This window comes from Merops nubicus, unplaced genomic scaffold (genome assembly GCF_000691845.1).
Source record: "Merops nubicus isolate BGI_N331 unplaced genomic scaffold, ASM69184v1 scaffold36620, whole genome shotgun sequence".
Taxonomy (NCBI): Eukaryota; Metazoa; Chordata; class Aves; order Coraciiformes; family Meropidae; genus Merops; species Merops nubicus.
The window spans coordinates 26483-50564 of NW_008584165.1; the positions used below are offsets into that span (position 1 = coordinate 26483).

Consider the following 24082-nt stretch of genomic DNA (forward strand, 5'->3'; position numbering starts at 1 on the left):
AAGACTACCAGTAAACCCCGGTTCCTTCCCTCTCAAGCCCTGGGCACAATGTTTCCTCAGAGGCACACCAGGTCATTTCTGGGCATGCACTTGCTGTAGAAGAGAGGATGAGGATTATTAGCTTTGTCCCTTCTCCAGTGGGGCTTGTACAAGTTCACTCCATTACTGCTCTGAGGAGACTGGTGCAGGCAACGAGGTCGTGACTGCAGATCCCTCGGACCTTGGAGGGTCTCTGGGGAGTTGTAGCCCTTTTCTCTAGGAATGCAGCTGCACGCTTTCAACCTGCATTTATCCTACAGAGCAGCATGTCTCGAACTGGAGTTCTGCACAACAGGATTCTTCATAATGGACTTGACAAATCTGGGGCAGTGCATAGAAAATCTCCCTGCAAGGGAACAGGTTCGGCTGCACCGACACCAATTTTCACTCTTCAGCAGATGGAAGGCTATTTAGAGGTAGAGCACTGAGGATGGCATTATTTCCAAGACTTGCACCCTGAGATTGAGGGGAAGGGACCTGTCAACAGAGAGGTTATGCTGATAAGAAAGTCCTGGACTGCCCCAACTCCATTGCAGCAGGAGGATTGAATAATCAGTGACCTTAAACAGCTCCTTCTTTTATGGAGGTAGAGGGCTTCATAAAGAATTGTTGTCCCTGTGGAATGTGTCCAAGGAGAGACATGAGCTATATCTGAGGAAAGAATCTAAGTTGAAACAAGAAGTGTACAGCCATCCAAGCAGATGGAAATTGGTAGCACCGACTGGCCTGACAGATTTGTTTGTGTGTGCATGGTGGAGCCTGGAGATGAGTTGCCAGGGGTGGCTGAGCACATTCTCTCCCTGAGGACTTCTGGATGGGTTCCTTAAACTGGGATGTCCCTGTGAACTCAGTGAAGCATACACCAGTTCCAGACTGTGTGGCCATGCTCAATAGCTTGTGGGAGAGAAGTAGCAAAAAGTCACTCTTGCCACTCTGGACTTGAGAAGCTACTCTGGTGGTGGTCACCATCTTCACTCCTATGCTGTAAGCAAGGAAATGTCCCAGGCAGGGATAGAGTCCTGGCAGGTCACACCAAATAAAGCTGAAATGGACATGCTTCAGCTCCTGATGAATGGCAAAAGGGGAAGGATGAACAGGCTGTTCCTTTTGTTCCCCCATCCTGCCAGTACCTATTGCACTCTGTAAGGCTGCTGAAGTATTGCTAACTCCCTGTTAGAATTTGCTTGTTAACTCCCTGTGGATATAAGAAAGGAGTGAGGAGTCATTTGGGAAAAGGCAGAGAAGGGATATGGAAAAGATCTTGGAAGGAATGCCAAGGACAATCAGATACAGTCATAATGCTTTGGCTGGGATGTCTATTGAATAATACTTCCCAGTTGTCCATAAAGTCAAGATCCTGGCAGAGGATGGATCTGGATGCTAACTCAGCATTTGTGGGCTATGGTGAGAATATCATGAGGACTCGGTCCATTTTCCTCACTGAAACCATCAACTCAAGTAGATTAACTTGGTTTCCACCTCACCCAGCCTAAGTCATCCACCTTTGAAGTTCTCCTTCCTCATCCATGCTGTGTTTGTGCTCTATATACAACATCCAGCATGTCTCAAAGGCAGCTGGAGTAGCAACCACAGAAGGGACACAAGAGACCTCTTGTGCAAAACAGATCTACACAGAAATTTAATCCTGGGTTTGAGCACCATAACAGCTCTCAGATTAGAGAGAAGGGAGGAGGTAGCATGGCTGGACTGCTGACTATACCTCTGCTTGCTGCCCTTGAAAGGGACTGATTCCGGGGACTTTCCTCACCCACACTGAAATATTTGGTGAGTTAGAGGAAGGTGGAAGGTAGAAAACCCTGCCCTGATGTTACATAAGAACATTGTGTAATTTAAACTGAGGGATCAGTTCAGCTCCCTAACTGTGAGCAGACGTAACTGTAGTGAAGTAAAATTGTTCTAAGAAGGAGCAAGAAGGGGTTTAGGGACTGACTTTTCTGTCATATCTCTCAGGAAGAAAATCTCAATGAAAGCCACCAGTATTAATGAAAGCCAATTGGAACTTGTTAGGAATTATTTTGCTATTTTGTCAGTGTTGGATGGAACACATGGATTTAGGGAGATTTCATTTGTAGAAGCACATCTAGGAACGCTGTGCTGCCTCCTCTGAGCTGTGAGATGCACAAGCCTTTGGGAATTTGTATTTCTATCAGGATCTGGTTTGTATTCAGATTTTTTTTTTTGTGGGAGACCAACAAACCCACTTTGCTGGCACCTGTTAACTGGGTGAGAACACACAAGCACAAACACAAATCCTACCTACGTGCTGTGAGGGAAACAGAAGGGTGGAAGGAAATTCAGGTTGCCAGCTCTAATCACTGCCTCTCTTCTAAAAATCACCTCCACAAGCTAAGAAGAGTTAGGATGGATAAACAAACACCTTTTCACAGTGGGAAACACCTTTTCACACTGCTGAGTCCCAAAGAAGGGGCTTCAAGACAGTCATTCTGAGAGCATTGAGCAGGTATCTCATGTCAGAGAAATGGCAGATGAGGAAGTGGCCTCTTTTGCCCACTTGCTGTGTCCAGGAGTGGGAAGGGGACGTGGTAAGTGGGGACCAACACAGCATGTAGAGGTCCCAGAGAAAGGTACGTGCCACACCTGAGACGTTTCCTCAGTGCATTTGCTAGTGGTGCACTTGGCTCTGACCAGGCCCCTTCACTGCTCTGTCTTGGGAGCACACCAACGTTTTCTCCCATTTCAAAGGAGGGAGAGGGAAGAGCTCAGCTGCTGGGGAGAAGGAAGAAATCGGAGAGCGAGGGAGGGAGCAGAGAAGGAAAGGGCAGGTAGAGTGCACGTCCGATGATGTCCATCTGTTCCTCATTAACCAGATGTCCCCCACCCACCTCCTGAAGTGGAGGATAACAATGCCACCATGGTGCAGACATTCAGACACCAACAGGAGTCCTGCCACGCAGCCATCCCTCCCTCTACTACTCTTCCAGACTGGATGCCAAGTCCCTCTTTTTCCTAATCAGCTTTTAAACAGTTACATCCTCATAAAGCTTCTTGCATTATGATTGCCATGTGTTTCATCCTGCTCTGAAAATGGCAAGTTATTTCAGCCTGGTTTACAAGAATCAGACCTTACTTCCTCTAAGTGTGTCACCACTTCCTGTAGCATCTAAATGAGAGAAGAGCGAATCCTTGATTTAAAAAGTGATTTCTGCTTGCCAAACTTCATCATTTTAAGAGTCAGGGAGTCCTTGGATTCACACCTGTATCCAAAGAACAGCAATAGATTTATGGACAATTCAACCTACTAAAGATTATTCAGAAATGCAGGAAGAGCCATAAATTACTTTGTCTATGTTGTTAGCCAAGGATCATTTATAATAAGAGCCCATCGAGTCATCCTTACTCCAAGGGTGATCTGTGCATTGGTCTGTGTGTGGGCAAGTCAGTGTAGGAAGACTGTCTCATACCCTAAGCTGTATCCACAGCCCATTCATGGGAAACCTTCCCTTACCTTCACGTCCCTGATGAAAACAGAGCACTCTGTCCTCTACCCTCTAAATCACACCACGGCACGGCTCATAAATTGTGGTGTGCAAAGGAAGCACCTGCTGAGCTGCAGCCACAGATAATGTGATGCTTCCACCTATCTTCTTTTTACAAAAACATGCAGGTTATGGTGTGCACTGAGTCCCTGACCTGTCTAACAGCTTAGAAGGTTACCTGTGTCCTGATCTTGTCGTTTTGTTCTGAACTCCTGTGCAGGGAACTTGAATAGATGGAGGAGGTCCAGGTGGGCAGGTGTCCTCCAGAGCCAGCAGCTCTGAACCCTTGCCAGGTGAGCAGCTGAAGGACCCAGTCACTGGTTAAGTATCTCTACCTCTTTCAAAGTCATTCTACTGATTGAGCCTGCAACACTACTAGGAGAGCACTAGGTTTAAATGCCTCTTTCCCGGGTGCCAGCTGTTGAACAGCTGGTCCTGAGCCTCACCCTGATGTGGTCCTCTGCATGAGTCGTGTGCTCTCCTCCATGTCATGGTGTTATTACATTGCTGTAGCTATAAAAGCAGCTTCAGTGTGGATGCCTGCTCACTGTTAGGCAGAAGAGTCTTTCATACATCACTGGCAGTAGCTGGTCCTTGAATCCTGGTGGGTGATGACTGAGATTGAACACAGGGCTGGTGGGATTGCTGAGCCCTGTGGAATGCATGTTACAAAAAGCTGAAGAAAGCCAGATTAGGATAGAAAGGATAAAAGAAAGACTTGGGCAAGGAATAAACCAGGAAAACTTCATCAAGAGACAGGAGAGAATGGATGGCAGGGCAGGGAGTGAATAGTTTTTGAAAGAAAAAAGCCTAATTTAGTGAAGGGAATAACCATGTTCAGAAAAGACAAATTATAGTCTGGCAATCTGAAGGAAGATCTCCCACTGAGTCAAAGGGAGAGGGAGCAGTGTTGTGTTTATTGTTTTCTCATGATCTGTATTTCCTGAGAGATGCTGGGCTCAGACATTGCTTGCAAAGTTCATCTTTATCACACACGTGTTACACCTAGCAGTGCCTGAGGAGTTAAAGCGTAAGCCAGAAGGCTCATGACTCATGGTACGATTTTGTGAAAGGCTGCACTTAAGCTACCTGGGGAAGTTATGTGAGCCTGCAGGGAGAGGCAACTGCAGTAGGAGGTGAAGCTCTCAGGAAGGGGTGGTCGATAGAGGCTCTGTGCCCTCTCAACCATCCCTGGAGATGCCCAGTCAGGTGTAGTGCTTTTGTCTCTCTTCACGCTCCAGAGCCTAAAAGCACATTGGAAACTCAGCAGCTGGAATCTGCAGCAGCAATCTGATTAGTGTCCAACAAATGGCTTCCAGCCAGGTTTGTGACAACCTGATCAATCAAATTCAGAAAATCCCTTTTTAGCTCCACAGCTGACATTGGAAAAGATCTGGGAACATGTTTGGGAATTGAAGGCACCTGCTTAACATGAATGAGAAAGAAAAAATCCCACCGAGCAGGTGGAGAAGGAAATGAATGGATGACGGTCAGATGATTCCTTTGGCTGATGTGTGGAAGAGAGCAAGCAACACGAGGTGCCAAACTGTGCCTGTGCCTGCATCGTGTAGCACACGAGAGGCTGCACTGCAGTGGCGAGTTAATGTGGACACATTTCCACAGCTTGCTTTTGCAGTGGAAAAAAACCATACCTGAAAATTCCTCTAGGTGAATTACGAGGGACATGGAAAGCCTGAGGAGAAAGCTGGAATCCAGCAAGACGTGGACAGGCATAGCCACAGTGCCCCTCGTTCCTATTAAACACCATCTGTCACAGAGCTAAACGAGAGCTCAGTGCTGGGTCCTTCTTGCACCACAAAGGTTAAATGAGATAATCTGCATTTTAGCCTCACCATCACCACTGAAGATGAGCATCAGTGGGTTGTGCTCACTTGTAGTGGCTACAGATTTGACCCAATGTGCCAACTTCAGGCCTTACTCCTTGGCACTGCCCAAGACTTCAACAGCATGGATTTTCTTTTCCTTTTTTTTTTGCAGTTTTCTTCTTCTCCCTCAAAGCATTATAGAATTGGTTTGGTTTTTTTAATAAAACCTTTTTTAGGTATCAAGTAAGTCTGCAATTGCAGCAAGAACAATACCCCAGTGTTCTCTTTTTCCCCTTTGGTTCTAACAACCTCAGAGCATCAAATGGGCTTTGCTTTGGAGAGAAAAAAAGATAATAATGAACGACTTAAAATAGCTCTGCTGAGGAAAATATGAGTTTGATTTCAATTGCAGAGGGAATAACTTCTTTCCTAGCTCACTCACCGACTCCAATAGAAGACCAGCAAGATTTGATGCAGCTCCTGCAGAGACCTCCCATGTTCAAAGAGTCTGGGAGCTTGTGAGAAGTACCATAGAGGTTGAATCATCTCTAATACGTTCCTGATTGCAATCCATGGCATTTCCATAGAGCTTTAGGGATCATCTGCATACTTCACACTGGGCAAACAGGCCCTTGGTGGTGTGCTAGGCAATGGGGCCAGGTAAGCAATGCTCTGGAAGTATGATGGAGTGATCTGGATATGGGCTTCAGACTTGCTGAAAAGTTGAGTTCACTTCTGCTGCAGTCTTTGTGGACACTTGGCTCACCACCTAACCTTCCCGTGGCCAAAATTTTCCACCTGTAAAAGGGGTGTGGGAGCATTTTCTTGTGCTCCAGGGATACTGCAGGATGAAATGCATCAAGGAGTGAAAACCCCTGCACCAGCAGAATGACCTGTGTTGCTGTGAGCAGAGGACAGCGATGGGGTGCACAGAAAGCTCAGGTTGAAACCTCACCAGCAGCATCATTTTTGCTGGAAAAATGGGACGTTTCCTTCAGTAAATCATCTGTTAGTCATTGTTTACCTGACCAGCAATGGCACTGGTGGGTTGGGAATGTCATCCTGATTGGTACCAGTAAAACTTTCATACCACAATCTGCCACTCTCTATTCTGGAGGTGTCATGTGTGTCATGGAAAATAAATTTATTTTGAGAAGTTTAAAAATGTTATTGAGACCGTTCTTATGTTCCTCCTCTCTGCAAGCAAGCATCAGTTAATACTCCACTAACCACAGACCTCACAGGAGGCCATAATGGTCTTTAAAACATCCTATAGCTGTCTTTCTATGCCTAAAAATATCAACATTTTAAACTCTTGCCATTCAAAGTGTCTTCTATAGGAAAGTTGTGGATTTCCAGCCTTCTCAGTGGTGTCTGAAACAGGATGGCTGGTGTGGGGGTTAAAGGTGGCTTTGTGCTGTGTTTGTATTTCTCTCAGTCACCTCAGGGCTGTTCTAACATAGACCTGACCAGATCATAGCTCAAAACAAGGTACAACTGAAGCAGGGGACTCCTGGAACGTGATGTCTTGTAGCTTGTACTATCCATCCTTTGACCACATCCCCTAACTGAGGGGAGATTTCTGCATTTCTTGGCTATCTGGGGGTTTCCCTATAGCAGGGAACTTGAAACAGCAATGTTAGCAGAAGGCAGTTTCTCCTTCTGACTCTGTGGAGCCAGGCAGCAACAAAATTAACTGAAATTGCATCATCTTCTCTGTTCTGAAAAAAAGAAGTCACTGGCTCAAGTCTAAATCTTGCCTTGCTGGGGCCTTGGGCAGCTGTTTTTTTTGGAGTAGGGCAAATCACAAAAGTCACAGTGTCTGTTTAAACAGATCAATGAGACAAATGCACATTTTCCAGGGAAGAGAGGCTTCAGCCATGAGAAGAGGCTGTAGCCAGGTGCACTAGAAGGCTATGCAGCAAACCCTCCTCATCATTCCCCTGACATCCTCCAGCAGGGCTCCCGATGAGTTCAAGAGACGCTATCTGAGAAACCCGGCATGACCCTGTGCCCCAGCAAAAACCTGCATGACACAGCAGTACCTGATAGAACCAGTGCAAAACCACCACGATAACCTAGCCTGACCCACCACACTGACCCTGTGACAAGGCCTGATTTATCAGAAATGACACGGATTTAATCCCCCACCGGAGAACGCCGAATGACGCAGCACAGCATTGCTCACTGGGGCTCTACTGAACTGGCACTCTCTGATTGGCTTTGGGAACCCACCCATTGGGTGATTCATCCAATTAAAGAGCCACCAACCCGCCCAATGTTAATGAAATACATCTCTATTTTACTTGTAGCACTTTCTAGCAACCCATTTAGGCTTTTTTTTTTTTTTGCTGCTCTCATCACCCTAAGGTATGAGCACATCGTAATTGATGCATGGCTGGTTTGCAGTTGAGGTGAAAAGGAAAACCTGGTTCCTCATAGGATAGAGTTGAATAATTTGTGAATTTATAATCAGAATACAAATGTTCAGTCAGCTAATTAATCAACGCACTGGCTTAGCACAGGTTGGATGATGTCCCCCACCCAAGTTAACATCAATATAGAACAGTTGAGGACGGTGCATGCTAAGAAAACCACTGTTAAAACATGATTGTGAAGTGTGCAAACCATATCTCACATCTGGTTTGAGACTTTCTGCAGACCACGAGAAAGGCACTGATTCTTCTCCACTGAAGGAAAAACAGAGATAGCTTCAAGGTGCAGAGCAAACTGCCCACTAGGATCACTACTGTATCAGCACACATCAACCAGAGCATGGACACAGGGCTCAGTCCTCTTCATTCCAGTCTTTTCACTCCATTTAATAGCACAAACCAGCAAAGATTTTTGCTTTTATTCCATCTGAAGACATGAAGTAGAGGAACTCCAGGATGGTGCAAGTTCAGGGACATGTGAATGAGACAGTAGTTTTAAGACTCTTTTCTCCTCCTCCATCATTCTGGACCGAGTATAATCCAGGCATACTGGAAGATCTAGCCCACATGTGAAGGGCAGCCAATGATCTAAACTGGTTCAACAGTATTGTCTCAACTCTCACAACAGACCTAGATTTTCCTATTAGAGCCTCAGTTTCCTTTACTTCTTTTGCATGTCCCTTGATCTAACATCCACATGGTTCCAGCTCACTTCCTTCCCTGCATGAAAATGAAACCTCCCCTCAGCCATAGGCTCTACTCTGATTCCCCACTCATTTTACTGCTGTACAATAAACCCCTAGATTCTCCCTCCTTTGGCCTCACCAACGTCCTAATCTAATGCCCTGGTGTTGTTCTCATAACAGCATGTAGACACGTGAACTGATCTGCCTCTCATCTTGTCATCTTCTCTCACATATCCGACCCAGTTCCCAGGGTCTGATTTGGTACAACTGTGAACATTTATTCTTGAAAACTGATCACTGGCCCAGAGGCTAGATGTTTGTTATCTGGAAAAAAAAAAACCCTGACATTAAAATTATTCTTAGTTTAGGTCCTGAAAAGGGCAGGAAGTCCTATGACATTAACAGTAAAAGGAATAAGGGTGGCTCCAGAAGGTCTTAGCAGGTCCATAAAGTCACAACATTTGAAAGCAAAGTCCACGTTTGATCACCTATCAGCAATTTAGCAATAGCTCAGTGATCAAAAACAAAGCTCTCCCACTTCATTAAACACATTCAGTGCCGTTTGCTCTACATTCCAAATGGCTGAACTGATGTTCCTATGCAACCTATTTTTAGTATTTCTGATTGGTTCATTATTTGGGAAAAGCTACTGGCTGTGCATCTGTTGCAGACATCTAATTCTTCATGTGTAGCTCAAAGAAGACCAGAGCTTCATATAGTTCTTAAGAATTTTTTTTTGGATGGGGGTTCAACATCTGTCCCTGCTGTGGTGCAGCTCAGTGAAGGCCAAGGGATGGCCATGCAGCTTTCCTCTGCTTGAGTTATTTCCTTTGGTTTTATGATGGGGAAGAAGCCTTGGAACATATTACACCTTTTTTCCAAGAAAACCAGGATCAAGAATGACAGAAAACTAGCAGTCTCGGTGAGAATTAAACAACATACTCAAAATAAGTGATCTCTTGGGTGTCTGAGTAAATTACCACCTCCAGATCAGATTTTATTTATTTTCAGAACAAACTATTTCATTGCTGGTAAATCCTGCAGTTTTGTCATGAATCCAATGAATTTTCACTGGTAAGCAACAAGCCTGGAGTCAGAAGTGGCCACGTATCCCCAGGGCAGATACCACATGGGCAAAAGCATTCCAGCATTGCCTCTTCAGCAAGCTTCAGCCCTCGTGTGAGAGGACAGGATTTACAGGTCACATGGAGATTAGTCTCTGTGTCCTTCAGCCCTGCCTGCTAAAACTGCAAAGGAGAAATCCAGCTGTGATGGCATCTTCTGGCTCCAGATTTCTCAAGCACCCAGAAGCATGGCTGGGACCAAGCTCCCTATCAGAACCCCAAATAATGCAGCAGCCCTGCCACAGGAGCAGAAGGAGATGTGATGGTTCATTCCTTTCAGGCCACCTGTGGTTACCAAGTATGGGGGGGAAAAAAACCCTCCAACCATGCCTGCATGGGGATTCAGGAATTAGATTTGGATTGAGAGCAGAGAGAGGCTCTTATTGCAAGTCTTCATGGCACAATGTAACAGGACCTTGCATGGGTCTTGGAAGCAGCACACCTGAGTAAGTGCTGCATCCTGACAGCTCTCAGAGACACTGCTAATTTACCTGTGCAGAGCACCATGCTTGAGTAGCTGTTAGGACTTGAAATACCTGAGCTAGTTTGTTCAGAGTCATTCAGGTATCTCCTTCTGGCACTGCCTGGAGCTGGGCAGACATGCCCAGTTCTGCACTGGGCTCTGCCTGGAGAAGGAGGTGAAGTCATTTCTAGGTGTAATGCCTTCTTACTGATGTCAAAAGCAACAATGCAGAAACAAGTTCTACACGTTTGCTGTCTTCTGCTTTGTTGCCTCTCATATGTCATTTGTCATCTTAGATTGTCACTTCTTTGATGTAGGGGCGACAGCTTTTATGTATGCACAGTGTCTAGCATAAAGGTGTTTCCACCCTATGTGAAGCATTTTGGGTGCAGCCATAACAGCAATAAAAGGTGAAATACTCAGAAGCCCTCTGCTGAAGAGCAGCAGCTAAAGAGCAGCAGTAAGTTTTGGTTGCCCCGCTTTACCAAAGATAATCCAGCCAGATCATGGGCTCTCTGCCATGAAAATTGCACTCCAGGCCTCCAGAAGATGGAACAAATAGTGTGCTTACAGCTGTGAGACCAGCAGAGCCTCAGTGGAGAAGGTGGCCATGTCTACCATACGTTGCTTACATAGATAAATTTCTTGGCATCACCAAGCTGGGAGAAAAAATTTGTACTCCAGCTCCATGAATTCTTCCTCTCCCCAGCTTTTCCTTCTCTGACTTTAGTGCATGGAGCCATGAATACTATTCACCTTTCCAAATTGCTTTCCAAAGAGCTGCAGGTGCATGGCTTGTTGGTTGGTTGGTTGGTTTGTGTAGTTGATCTTGCCTTGTCTGTATGTGTCTAAACCCTTTTTTCTCCCATGAGCTAAAGCAGGGTGGAAAGGGAGGAAAGTCCTTTAGAGGTGGCAGATGCTGGCATCAGACAGGAGAAAACCTGTCCCTTTTCACAAGGCAGAGAAGATGGATGAGGAGGTCTGTCTCTCCATCCATCAGCTCCAGCTGATATTCTTGCTTGTCTCAGCAATTCAAGTGTCTCCTACCTCTGAGTCCTAGGGTTTCTCCTGACTCACTCTCCTCTTTCAAAGTGTATTTCTGAATTATCTGCTTCCAGCACTCACACTGCAGTCCCCTGACCACCTCCTCATGTTATGCTGTGGCCAAGTCCTGGGTCCCCTCTTGCCCAGTGTTTCCTTCTGGCCATCTGTGCTTTCCAGCTGCCACAGACCTTTGCAGCCTCAACAATCCCTCTCTTTCCAGCATGCAGAGATGCTTTCCTCCACAGCTGAGTTAGTCGACTTCCAGAAACAACCCATCCCTTCAGTTCCTGCAGAAGAGTATAAATCCCTCCTGGCCCTGGTGCCTTTGTGTCCTCACAGTGCTCTTTGTTGCAGACTTGCTTTGCTCTGAATGCTTTCCCCCTCACTGTTCTTGTAAATGTGGGCCAAGCTGTAATGATGCAGTACACACAAAACCACCTTTCTCCTGTGATCTTAGACAGCCCCTGGAATTAATTCCTGGAAAGTCATTCTTGGCCTTTCTGAATTATGCTTTTCTGAACACATGGACCAAGAGATGACTGAAGAAGGGAAGAGTGGAGTAATGTTTGGGGAAGAGTGGTGCAATGATTAGGTAATCACCTGGAAATTAGGAAAATGGTCAATCCCATGCTTCTCTTGTCTGCTGTGCTGCTGGTTGCACTGCAGCTCAGTCAGCAGGAGAGACATATTATTTTCTCTGTTGCTTTCTTTCCCAACAGCAAAACAGCTGCACTGCTCTGCTCTGCTCTTGGTGGCTGTTCCCTTTGAGACTACTGAGTACAGTTGTGATGGAGATGTCTCAGCTAGAGGACACTGTGCAACGTTCAGCTCTGATTAATCTCCAAGGCCAAGCCTGTTCACTGCTGCCTTGTCACCCCAAAGCCTTGCGCTTCATGATAGACCCTGTCATCCTCCCTGGTTTCCTCCCAAGATCCTGCGGAATTTTTTCTGTGCTTTTTCTCTACCTTGGAAGGAATACATGGCTCCTGCTTTCAGAGACACATGGGAAGCAGGAAAGATTTAAACTTCTCCATGACTGGAAGATGTAGTGGTCTAGCCCACTGTGCAATCCATCCCAGCCTGGAACACATGAAGGAACCTAGACCAGGTTATTTCTTGAAGGAACAGCTACATGTCTCCACTTCTCTTGTTTTACAGGTCAACTTATGGTTTCTATTTGTGCTGCATACACTGAGATGATAGGGCTTCAGGCAAGCAAAATATTTGAGGATTATCTGGGACAGAGGCTTCTACACCAAACAGTAGCACCTCCCCATCCCAAAAGCACACACTGCAGGAGTGCCCTGGAGCAAGCTGGAGGACACAGGAGCCTGCAGATCGTGTTGACCTGGCAGTACTGGGTTAATAGTTGGACTCAACAATCTTAAAGGTCTCTTCCAAACAAAATGATTCTATTAGTCTATGATTCTATTCCTGGACATTCCCTCTCCTCCATATGCATTTCCACAGTGTGTTGGGGATCTCTGTCTCTCACTCAGTTGTTTCCTGTGGACACCAGCCCCTCTTGCCATCCCCAAAATACTCTGAGCCAGCTCTTAACCCTGCTTACAATGTTCACACTGTCTGTGGACAAGTATGAACTCCCAAATGCAGGTAAACTGTTCATCCTGTGGTCATGTCATTCAGTAAAACTTCATAGCTGCTTCAAACTGCTCCTTCTTTCACCTTTCAAGCACCATTCCTTAGTCTGTGAATATTTGATTTCTGCCTCCCCCCTCCCCTGCCCTCATGTGAGATGACATTCTTTTCTGCTCAAGTCCTTTCAGGCACTACTGATCTTGAAGCTCCCCAATTACAACCACTTTTCTTGTGATGGTGACACCTTAAGAGACAACAGCAGCTGCCTATAAAAGGCCTCTGCCATCTGTTTCCTCTGCCACTTCTTTGAGACAGCTTTAGCTATATACAGAAAAATATTTATCACAGTTCATTCACTCCCTCACTCAAAAATGAGCAAGAGAAAAATGTCTTCTTTCATGATTCTGCCACTGCCGTTCAAAAACCTGTGACCCTTAGCCTAAGGAAAAGGGCAGTCTTTGAATCTAAAAGGAAATAGCAGAAATTCTTGATGATTGATCCCTTGAGATCCTGTACTCTTAAGGCAATTCTGGGGGGCATCTGCATTTGGAAACGACTCCTCATGGCTGGCTGAAAGGCAAAAGTCAGAACCAGGCCACTTCATCTCCACCATCAAGCTTTCCTACTGACCGTATCTGAAGGGAGATGCACACAGGCACGTGTGCAGACACACACATGCAAACACTCTTAGTTGTCAATTCTTTTCCACCAGCTCTCCATAGAAGCTGAACAGGATGGGATCAAGAGAATTGTTTCCTCCCCAGGAGGACTATGGGCTAGAAATGTAAAGGGAAGAGAAGAAATGTCATCAGGGGTGAGGGATGGGGGAGAAAACGAGAGATGTGAGAGATGACGTGGAGAAAAAGGGCAGAGAAGAAGAAACAGCAAATTCTGAAGAGTATGAATGGAGACTGAAGAAAAATTGAAACCATGAATGAAAAGAATTTGAAACTGAGAAGGAAAAGCATTAGGCAACATCTTCAGGAGGAAATAAAGTTCCAGGAAGAGGTTCTCAGCAATTTGTTGGTTACAATGGGCAGGTCACAGTAAGGTTGCAGGAGTCAACAAATAGGGTTGGATCAAAAGTGGTTTGATTGACAGTGCTTGATCTATGATCCTGAATGATCACGACCATAAACCTGGGAAATATTCCGTGTTCTAGTACGACCCATTGCACTGCAGCTTTCCTGGTGGTATAAACAAGACCCGAATAAAGAAAGAAGTCCTCTGAGTGATAGCAAATTTAAGAATGAAATGCAGTTACGAAGCAGTGGGAGGAGAAAAATAAAACAGACACTCTAAAAAATATCATGTTCGGGAGGAGAATGAAAACTGAGAAACAGGAAGAGAAGAATCAGAAAGGGATGGAAAATCCATGGGGACGGAGGTGGAGAGTGTTATTCTTTATTTGACAGAATGTATACTTTATACAACAAGCTAAATCAGAAATTTAGAGTAGTTTGCTTCTAGCAAAAACACACATCAGAAAAATTCCTACTCATGGGTAGGATGGCATGGCATTCTCAATTTTTTGTATATCATCCTCATTTTCTTTTTTTTCCACAGCTAACAGGTAGGGTTTATATGCTCTGGGGGAACAGGACGTGCAGGATAAAGTCCATAAGCTTCTCTGGGGAGCTGTAGATTTTATAGGAAGCTTGTATAAAAACGTCAGCGTCCTGTGCCACAGAAACAGTGGATTTCACCTATCCTGCAGGGCTTGTTATGAAAACTCTGGCTGTGTAGTTTGGAATTTTACGGGAGAGCTTTTCTGTAACACAAAAAGGATAAAAGGGGCTGGGAGACAGAAAACAGCCAGTAAATAAAAGAGATTCAATGAAAGGTAGAAATGCAGAAAGGAGACAAGGTGAAAGCTGAATGCCAGGGAGTTCATGGTCACCTCGGCTGTCTTAGGCAGCCACTGATCCAAGATGAGGAGTCCATAAGAGGACTTTTGCCCCACAGGAAGGGCAGACACATAGAATTTTTCTACTGAGGGTGAAAGATGATGAAAAGGGAAATACTTCAAAAAGGAACTGCTGGAGTGAGTGAGCATCTGGCGTAAATAAGTGCAGAATCTTATTAACTTTGGGGCTGTGGAAGTGAATTTAGCCCCTGGTTTGTTTGGTACAGCACAAGCAATGCAGGGACGTGTAGTGACATTGTGGGCATGGCTGTTTAAAGCATGCACAGCCCTTCCTCAGCTTCATCCTCCCCTTGCCTACGTGGGCAGTGTAGGCGACGTGGCTTCATCCGAGCCACTGAACTTGCATCGGTGCAAAGGAGGGGAGAATTGGGCCTTCATCTCTTGTGCTCAGAAACACCACAACGCTGCACGTCATCAGATGCCAGTTCAGTAATCATTTCCACAGATGCAGGAGAAAGGAGACAACCTCGTTTCTAATTTAGTCACGATAGCATCAAAGAGACCCAAAGCCTATTGCTTTCTGGGAAGCAGGGACTTCAACAAGAATAATTCTTCGCACATTTATATAGCACCTTCATGGCTAACTACTTACTTTATACCCTGGGGCATGAAGAAAAAGGACTCCACGTAATTCCATATGCTTTTAATTGTTCTTTATCCCAGATCCTTAGCAAAATATGATAGAAATACCTAAACTCGCTGTTAATTTGTCAAATTAGGGCAGTCACTGACACCAGCAGAAACGCAGGCCTAGTTTGCATCTTATATTGCAACTGCGTAGCGTGGCAGCTAGAAACAAAAGAACTGCCAGACTAAGTAAATCTGAGCTCCATTTAATCCCTGGCAAATATTTCAGGGAAGAGGCAAGAACCACATGGCAGTCAGAGAGGGGATAGACTGCCCTTGTGAAATGTTATCCTTCTTTTTATGGCGACTGCCTTAATTGCTGAATTACGAAACACCCAAAACGCTGTTCAGATCCATTAGGGGGATGCTTAATTTTGGTGAACTCTGTCGTAAATGCCCACTTGCTTGCTAAATGTTGTTAAAATCTTGGCCACGGGAGCTCCGGTGGCAATGAGCTCCACAGCCCTGATACGCATCAAATGAGAAAGCTTTAACTGGGTCTCCGGTGACTCATGTCAGGTCCTCTTGTCTGTGTGTTACAAAATGGGGAAATCAAGAGCTACTGATCCATCTTCTCTAGCCCATTCATTATTCAATACAATCCAATCGCTTTCCCTCTCATTCACCTCTTTTTTTTCCAGGTAAACATATCTAGTCTTGCAGGGTGCCTTCATACACACAGTCTTCCCTACTCCTCCTTGTCCCTGTCCTCCTTTTATGAACCCTCTTCTGACTTTGCAAACCCCTTCCTTGGATGTCTTTGGCTTCTACACTCTCTGCATCCCCCCTGTTCTACGCCGTATGCCCGGGGACTTGCTGGTGGTGGGTTTTCTGTCTACAGCCGTGTGCTGCCCTGGGCCACTAACAGTAATATCCCTGTTGCTGGGATCCAGTGAGCCACTGTGGCTGATGCAGAGCCCTGCCTGGCATGCAATCCCCCTTTTCTCACCAGCCACTGGTACCCTCTGACCCGACTTGTTGAGGTTCACTCAGCTGATCTTTGAGATACACTGGGCCTGGAGACCCCAGCCTCATCCACCTCACCCACTTAGGCATTCCTGAGAATCTCAGGGGAAATGATCCCCCTGTAGACAGCCTGAAAAGGGTCACTGCTTGCTGAGACACTTCTTCCTGACAGCCAGAGATCCTTCGCTGTAGTGCACAACAACTGCCCCAGGGTTATGGCTACAGAGACCCTTATTTTCCATTTGGATCCTGGCCTGATCCACGTCTGAGGGTTGCCAGGGAGGGTATTTAGGGCTGCCGTGAGCTCCTTCCAGCCCAGTTGCTGGCTGCATGCAGATGAGCCAGCTCATCAACTGAGCTGCCAGTGAGCCCTCCGGCCACGGGAGGTTGGAGGCAGCAAAGTGGAGGGATGTTGGCTTGACCAAAGGCAACGAGCAATGAAGAGAGCAGAAGGAAGGGCTTGGGTCTCAGCCCCCTCAGCTGTAGCTGGGATACCCTGGGGTCAAGAGAAGATATCAATAGCAACTGGTGTCATACGCTGCTTTGAGGAGGGGGGACCTTGGCCAGAGAAAGGAGAAGGGGAAGAGCCAGAGAGGTGTTGCAAAAGAGGTGCCTTAGAGCATATAGGCAGCACAGCTCCAATAGGATGGGGTCCTTCAGCTAGGGCAATGACTGGATGTGAGATGGGGGAAAGCTGGGGGGAAATGACAGCAGAAAGAAGCAGAAAGAGAACACGGAGATGATGAGATGGCAGGAGCAAAGGGGACAGAGGAGAGCAAGGACAAGATAACAGAGGAAAGAGCAAGGGGGATGGGCCTCGGAGAACTTGGAGAGAAACGGGGAGAAATAATGAAGGAGAAGCTGCTTTTGAGAGAAAGCACAGAAGAGACATGAAGATGAAAGAGAAAAATAAAGAGGAAAAACAGGGGAGGGAAACGACAACAAATTAAAATGGAGATGGATAGAATGAGTCAAAGATGGAGGGCAAGGAAAAAGCTGGGGTCACACAGGCAAAGGAGGAATAACTTTGAAGAGGATTGTATTTACAATACGTTGTGCAGATGCCTGACCTGCTCCGTGCTCTGTTTCCCCTGCCAGGCAGCTGTTGCCCTGGGATGGGGGCTGGGGGGGGAGGAGGCGAAGCGAGAGCCCTGCTGATAACCCATTCCCTGGGGAAGCAGCCCCCTTCCCTCCCCAAGAGCCCCCTGCAAGGGGGAAGCTTCCTTGCCCGTGAAAAGCAGCAGCACATCCCCTGCCAGCGGGTGCAGTATGGGAGGGAGAAGCAGTGCAGAACGGAGCGGCCGGGGCTCCCCCCGGGACAAACCGGGTATGCTTGATTGGGAATCTGCTCTTAAAACAGGGGCAGGGGGCAGAGAGCTTCTAGCTGAGAGCCTGAAATGTTCCACACTCCCCCCAGCGACCTCCTAGCTACTTCTTTTAAATTAAATAAATATGGAGATGCTGCTGTCAAGCCTCAGCAGTCCTCCTCCCCCTAAAAAAACTCTCGCTTAGATCGTAGGGAGCTGCAGCGAAGTGAGCTGGGGCTCAGAGGGCTGCGTGGGGCAAGGGATGGGTTAAAAGGGAAACGCTGGATAGGAATAGCTCCTGGTCTTCCTGGCAAAGAGACATTTGCTCTATCTCTGTGTAATTTCTTTATACATTACTGCTGCCACACTGCATCTCATGTCCCTCCCACTGCATTTCGCTCTCACTCTCTTCAGCAAGGCAATTTCTGGTGCATTTCAGGACAGTATTAACCCGTTCCTCTTTCTCTGTTCAGGAGGAAGATGCATAATTTTAAAGCGATTTAAAAGTCAGTTCTGGGAACTCCCTGGTGAGGAACAGCATTTCCATGTAAAATCTTACAGAGGAATTGATCTTGCAGGTCTCAGCCCCTCAAATCCATGCCCTCTAGGTGACGTACAGTCAGGTGTGAATTTAATCTGAGAGGAGAAACAAACCCACCCAAGTCTGGGATCCCAAGTAATTCTCCCTCACCATCGACCACCCCACTTCTTAAAATCCTTTTTCTTCCTCTTCATCTCAGTCCTGTCCAGCTCTGCATCCTCCTCATCCCTGGCAGATGCAATGCCAGCAGCGATCGGCTATGTGCCTCCTGCTGCATCTCAAGGCTGTGCTAAGCTGCTCCTGGTCCTGAACCACGAAGACATGGAGACCTTGACTTAATCTACACCAATTTTCACTGCACATTCAGAAAAGCCCCTGGTTTAGGACAGCAAGAGTCAGGGGAAAAGACACCAGTAGATTTGTGGATCCTGGGAAGTAGGACGGTAGCAATTCTACAATGCAAAACGAGGGACCCTGATAGAAATGAAAGGTAAAAGAAAGGGAATTGGGAAAGATAAGAGGGAAGATGAGATAAAAATGACTCAGGAGATGGGTGGGAAAGGAAAGATGTGGCCCAGGAGTAAACAGCAGTGGGAGAAGGCAGTGTGAGGAAGCGACGCAGTGCCAGAATCCTCTGGCAGAAGCTTGTCCACTGCCTGTGCCCTGCCTCACTTTGCTGTCAGCTCTTCATTTCTGCAAGCACTGAAACTGCACTTAACTCTCATGCACTGTTGAGATATAACAAGCTGGAAAGGGAACAGATCAGCTCATTAATTTTCCTTGGGAAGGGTCTCTAGGCAGGAATTATTTTCTGCACCAACATCCATTCAATTACTCGCCTTCACACCAGTCAGATCTACAGGGATGCCTAACCCCTTGCACATCACTCATGCCTGCCTGCCCTGGACTCTTTTCTCCCTCCTTCTCGGTATAAAAGCCTCCCAGACCTATCCCTTTCCTAATAATAATGACATGACAAAACCAATAACCTGCAGATACAAAGCACATTTCATTTGCCTGCTTCGTAAGACCCTGATAAGGCATCGTCGCTCAGCTTTTGAGATCCTGTAGGAGATCTACAGGAGCTAATGAAAGAATTAGATGAAGCATCACTCATAATAAAGAGTGGGTTTAAAGCATTTGTTGCCAAGAAGAAATTATGCTGGAAGATCCACAGGCATTTTGAAGTTGTAATAGGTGCAGTATCCATGTGTGGCACGAGCTTGCAGATCTCAGTTGCTTGGTGTATGTGGTTTTTGTGCCTGTGGAGTTAAAGGGCTGGGAAAGGCCACTTTTCTTGAAGTTCAGAGTCTTTTAATTGGCCCAGGGACACACTTGGGCAACCCCAAACTCTGAGAAATAATTGTCTGAAGGAAGACTAGGAAAAAAATCAGACGTGTGATCTGCAGTGATGTGAACTGACACCACTGTCCTGCTTTAGCCCCACCATGGAGCAGGGGCGCACTGTAGGTCACAAGAGAGGGGGGAAAGACCTTGCAGTAGAGAAGGAGCATCCCAAACGACGCTCCTCTTCGCAAAACAAAGACCTGAAAATGCCAACCAAAAGTCCACCGTGGGGAGCAGAATGACTGAAGAGAGGGGAACACAAAAACTGAAAGCCCAGGAACCAATCTTTCCAAGAGGAACTTGTAACCCTGGCCGCAGTGTTATCTGTGTGCACAGCCCAAGACTGAGTCTCCATGTCTATTTTTGCTACTGGGTACCTTGGCCAAGAAGAGAAAAGACAATTGAGCACAGTGTTTGAAGACGAGGAGTCCACCATCTCTGACAGCCTACAGTGCTGCCTCACGCCTGCGTTCCCCCACATCCCCAGAAATTAAGACAACCTTTCAGAGGCTTCCTACCACTAGCAGGAGGCAGTTTAGGCTCCTTCGATTTTTTTTCTTATTACAAAGTCTCCTGCTCTTCTCCTCACTACCTCCCCTCACCCTATAGACGTGCCCCAAGCAGCAGAAGCGTCTCTGTCCCACACCCTTGGTCAGGTGCCCTTGCCAGGCAGGGTGTGAGCTGAGTCCATGGATTTTGCCCTTTTTACAGCCTCCTGGGACCAAGCCCTTCCTTCCACCAATCTGCCCACCCTCTGCATCGTGGGGGAGAGAAGACTTCGCCGCCCCCTCCTCTCTCCTGCTCACCAGCAGGCAGCTTTCAGCAGGGAGAGTGAGTCAGCCAGGGACACCTTTCTGACTCCTTCTGCCAAGAAAGAAGATAACCCTCCCGAGGTGATCAGATGTGACAGGAAGAGGCCCGCTGTCTAGGGGCTGGTGGGAACATTTGGCTGTGCTGTCCTGGGAGCAAGAGAGTACCAGCCACCAGCCTGTGTGGGTTGTGGGGCTACAGGAAGCCCAGCAGAGGCATCCCACCAGCGGTGGTGCCAGACCCGTGCCATGCTGCTCCACGAGGCAGAGCAGTGCCCAGGCCCTGCCTGGTACGTGGCCGTAGGGTTGGTTTTGCCTCCTGCTGAGATGCTTTTGCTACTGAGCCTTCCTCCAAGTTTTGGTGCAACCTGTGCCCTCAGGCCAGGGACTCAGAGCTGGGCTCAGCTCCTCTCTGGTGCATTGCACCCTCCTACCCTGCTCGCCGTGCAGGGGCTGGGGGAATGGGCCAGCCCAACCCTCCCACGTGGCTGGGGCGAGCAAGAGCTTGTGCTCAGGCTGCATTTCCCAGCCCTGATGCGGGGCTGCGGTTTGAGCCCACTGGAGAGCATCAGCGGGGAGGGCAGGGGGACTGGGCTGGCAGCACGGCGTTGTGGGTCTGGGGGCACTTCAGAGCTTTTAACTGAAAGCACCCTGGCACTTTCCTTTGCCGTGCAAGCCCCTTCTCCACGGTGCCTGTGGGATCCTGTCAGATGTAAAGGAGCAGGAGCCCCGAGCTCCTCCGATCTGACAAACCTCACCCGCCCCTTCCTCCTCCCCCTCAGACCGTGTCCCTCTGGGTACAGCTCTGGGCAGAGAGACATGAGTTGAATTCCCTGCTTCTCCTGGCCGGGGTCCTCATACCTCCTGTCTCCACCCCAGCCTCCCTCCGCCTTCCAGCTTGGGGACACGGCTGGGGAAGGGAGTTCTTCCCTGCAGCCTCCCTTCCCTGCATGGCTTTGCATTTGGGCTGCCTTTTTTTTTTTTTTTTTCCCCTCTCATTAATTTTTAATTAAGGAGATGTCTCCTTCCCTGATTGTAATGAATAGCTGCGTGAAAGGCTTTTCATTTTTTTATTGATATATATTTCTATATATTCATCTATTTGGAGGAAATGTGTGCGTGTGTGCGAGCGAGCGTGTTTAAAATATCCCCCATTAAATTACTGCTATTGATTTTCTGGCGTGGAGACAGCATATAGTATTCAGCATAGAGCTCCTCTGCAGGATATGTTAAAAGGCAGCAGTTTGGGTTGACAAAGGGCACTAAATGCAGTATGCGTCAAATAGACCATCGCTCAATGAAGTCACTTAGCTATTCAAAACATGTCCAGCCATCACTCAACCGTTTGCACCAAGAACGGGGGGGAAATTCGCGCTTCTTCCCGGACACAACCATTTCCAAACAGCAGCTTTAGCTTGCTTTGGTGAGAGACATCAGGATAGATAGTTTATTCCCCCCTCCCCCCCTGCCTTCCATCTCCCAGTGCCGGTCTTAGGCAATCAGTCCTGCGGTACCCGCTGCCCGTTCTCTCCCGCCGGAGAGCTCCGGGCACACCCAGCTCTGGTGGGCACTGACAGCCACAGACGTGAGCCCTGGATGTTCATAAAGCCCCGGCAGCCCACCCTCGGGCTGGGAGCTGATTCATAAACAGGGCTTTCACAATGGGCTGCACCGTGCGCTCCTCTGCTCCCGCTCGCTCCTTCTCGCTCCGTGCGGAGCGCAAACCACGCATTTCCATCGCTCACCCCTGCCCCTCCAGCACAGGCTGAAGACCACCTCCCCAGCCCACACAGACACCAATAGCAGTACTGAGCAACACATATTTCAAAGCGAATCACTGGCCTCTCTTTCCTTTCCCCCCCCCTCCCTTAGGAACGTCTGATTCCAGAAGTTGGCTGCGGCGGTGTCTCTTCTGCCATCAGACATGTCACTGAGTTGCTGTTCAGTTTCACCACATCAGACTTAGGCTGATTTTTCCATTCAGAGACTTGTTTATTTTTAGCCTTTACCATAAACCTTTTTTTTTCTTAAAAAAAAAAGCCCCAAACAAAAACCTACACCCCACCCCCCCCAGCAACAGCAAACAAACGGGAAAAATCCCAGCCCCAAACCAAACTGATCAGCCACCAACTAGACCCCTCTGCACCCAGCCCAGTGAGATGTGGTTGCTTACAGACGTTACGAAATGCTCTGAACTCTGCTTGAGACGACTGGAACCATTAAATTTACTGTACGAGGGTTTCTGGACATAACAGGGTCGCTTCCCTTTCTCTCTTTTTTTCCCTTCTAAAGCGAACTAATCATTGCATCCAAAGTGCTTTGCAGTCACCCCCTCCCCACATTGCCCCTCGCTCCGAGTCATATCTTTGCCAATAAACCCTTGGCAAAGAGAGCAATTATTTCACTCTGTGGCTACAGCCAGAGAACAGCAATAATACAGCATTTTGGTGTTGCTTTCCCAGGCAATACAAACAAGCTGAAGACAGGCAGACCGCATGGTTGCTTGTTTGAAAGGGTCTCTTGGTGCTTTTGTAACGCACACATCAATCCAGTTGGAGGGGAAATGAATTTGGGGGAAAGTGAGGGGAAGGGGGATGGGGAAGGGAGAAGGGAATGGAGCGGAGAATGTTCTGCCTGTCTTCTCGCCTCCGTGCCCTGAGTAACTGAGCCCACCACTCTCCATCCGTGGTGAAAGGAATGAAGTGAGAAGATGGTGGAATGTGGAGGGATTTATTTGGAAGGGGGGGAGAAACATGGGGTAGTGGGAGAGGAAAGGGGGAGGTGTGGACATCCAGAATCAAATACCTTCCAGGCAGCAGGTTCTCCATAATCCAGAATGGGTCATGACTTCCTCGTTCTTTTTGCTGGTTTCGTTCTCACTGACAGTTTTAGTCTTGCAAACCCCTCTGGAGTAAAGCCAGTAGTCGGTCCCCACAGCTATGGTCATCAGGCTGAAGGCAGCGAAAGCACCAACGGTGGTTAAAAGCATCTGAACACCTCTGTCAAAGAGCCCCATAATTCTTCATTATACAAATACCCAACCGCCTTCTGATTCTTGGGGTGTGTGTGTTTAATAAAATAAAAGAATAATAATTCCGACTAATAATATAACGGGTATATATAGAGAGATAGATATCAAAAAAGAGAGGTAAGAAAGCCCACGGAAAAGAGTGTAAATTAGAAAGACCACACGGGAAGAGGCTTGCCTTTTAAATTGGAAACGTTCTGGTTGAAATATAAAAAAAGGAAAAAGGAAAAAGAAAAAAAAAAAGAGAGAAAAGAACCAAGAAAAAAAAAAAAAACCAAACAAATAAAGAGAGAACCCCCCCCAAAACGAGACGCCTTAATCCCTTTTTCTAAAATTCTGGTCTCCAGTTTCCATATGTAATGGCTAATTTGGAGATGGCTTCCACAGTGAACAGGGGAGCAGCAGCAGCATCCTCAACACAATCTCTCATTATCTGGACCTAGACAGTTAGAGACTGTAAGAGCAGAGATGCAACCTTCAGTCTTCTTGCTTAGCTCTGCAGCCTGCGCCATGAAAATCCTTTTCCTTCCCAGTTATCTTCCTTGGGTCTTTATTTTTTTTTTTTTTTTTCCGGCAGCGGCAGTCGCTCCAATCCTCTCTCACTTTTCCTCGCTTGCTTCTCCTTCCTTTCGCTCGCTCCTACCACCAAGCCAGACTGCCCAGTATACTGTAAGCCCTTGATTTCAGCTGAACAGGTGCCGAGGTCTCGCCTCCCATGGCTTTTCCGCACAGCCGCGGCGCTCGCTCCCGGCGGAGGTGGGCGAGGAGACAGAGAGAGAGAGGGAGAGAGAGAGAG

At 47.3% G+C, this 24082-nt stretch overlaps 1 protein-coding gene across 1 annotated transcript in view; it reads right to left on the minus strand.

Annotated features, from left to right (window-relative positions):
* CACNG2 (calcium channel, voltage-dependent, gamma subunit 2) overlaps positions 1–23274 on the minus strand; it is a gene marked incomplete at its 3' end in the record, with an annotated part of 49753 nt that extends 26479 nt beyond the window's left edge. Inside the window, exon 1 of the mRNA XM_008943300.1 lies at positions 23064–23274. Within this exon, the coding sequence (XP_008941548.1) occupies positions 23064–23274 (211 nt within the window). The remainder of the gene's footprint in view (positions 1–23063) is intronic.
* Positions 23275–24082: the final 808 nt, after the last annotated feature.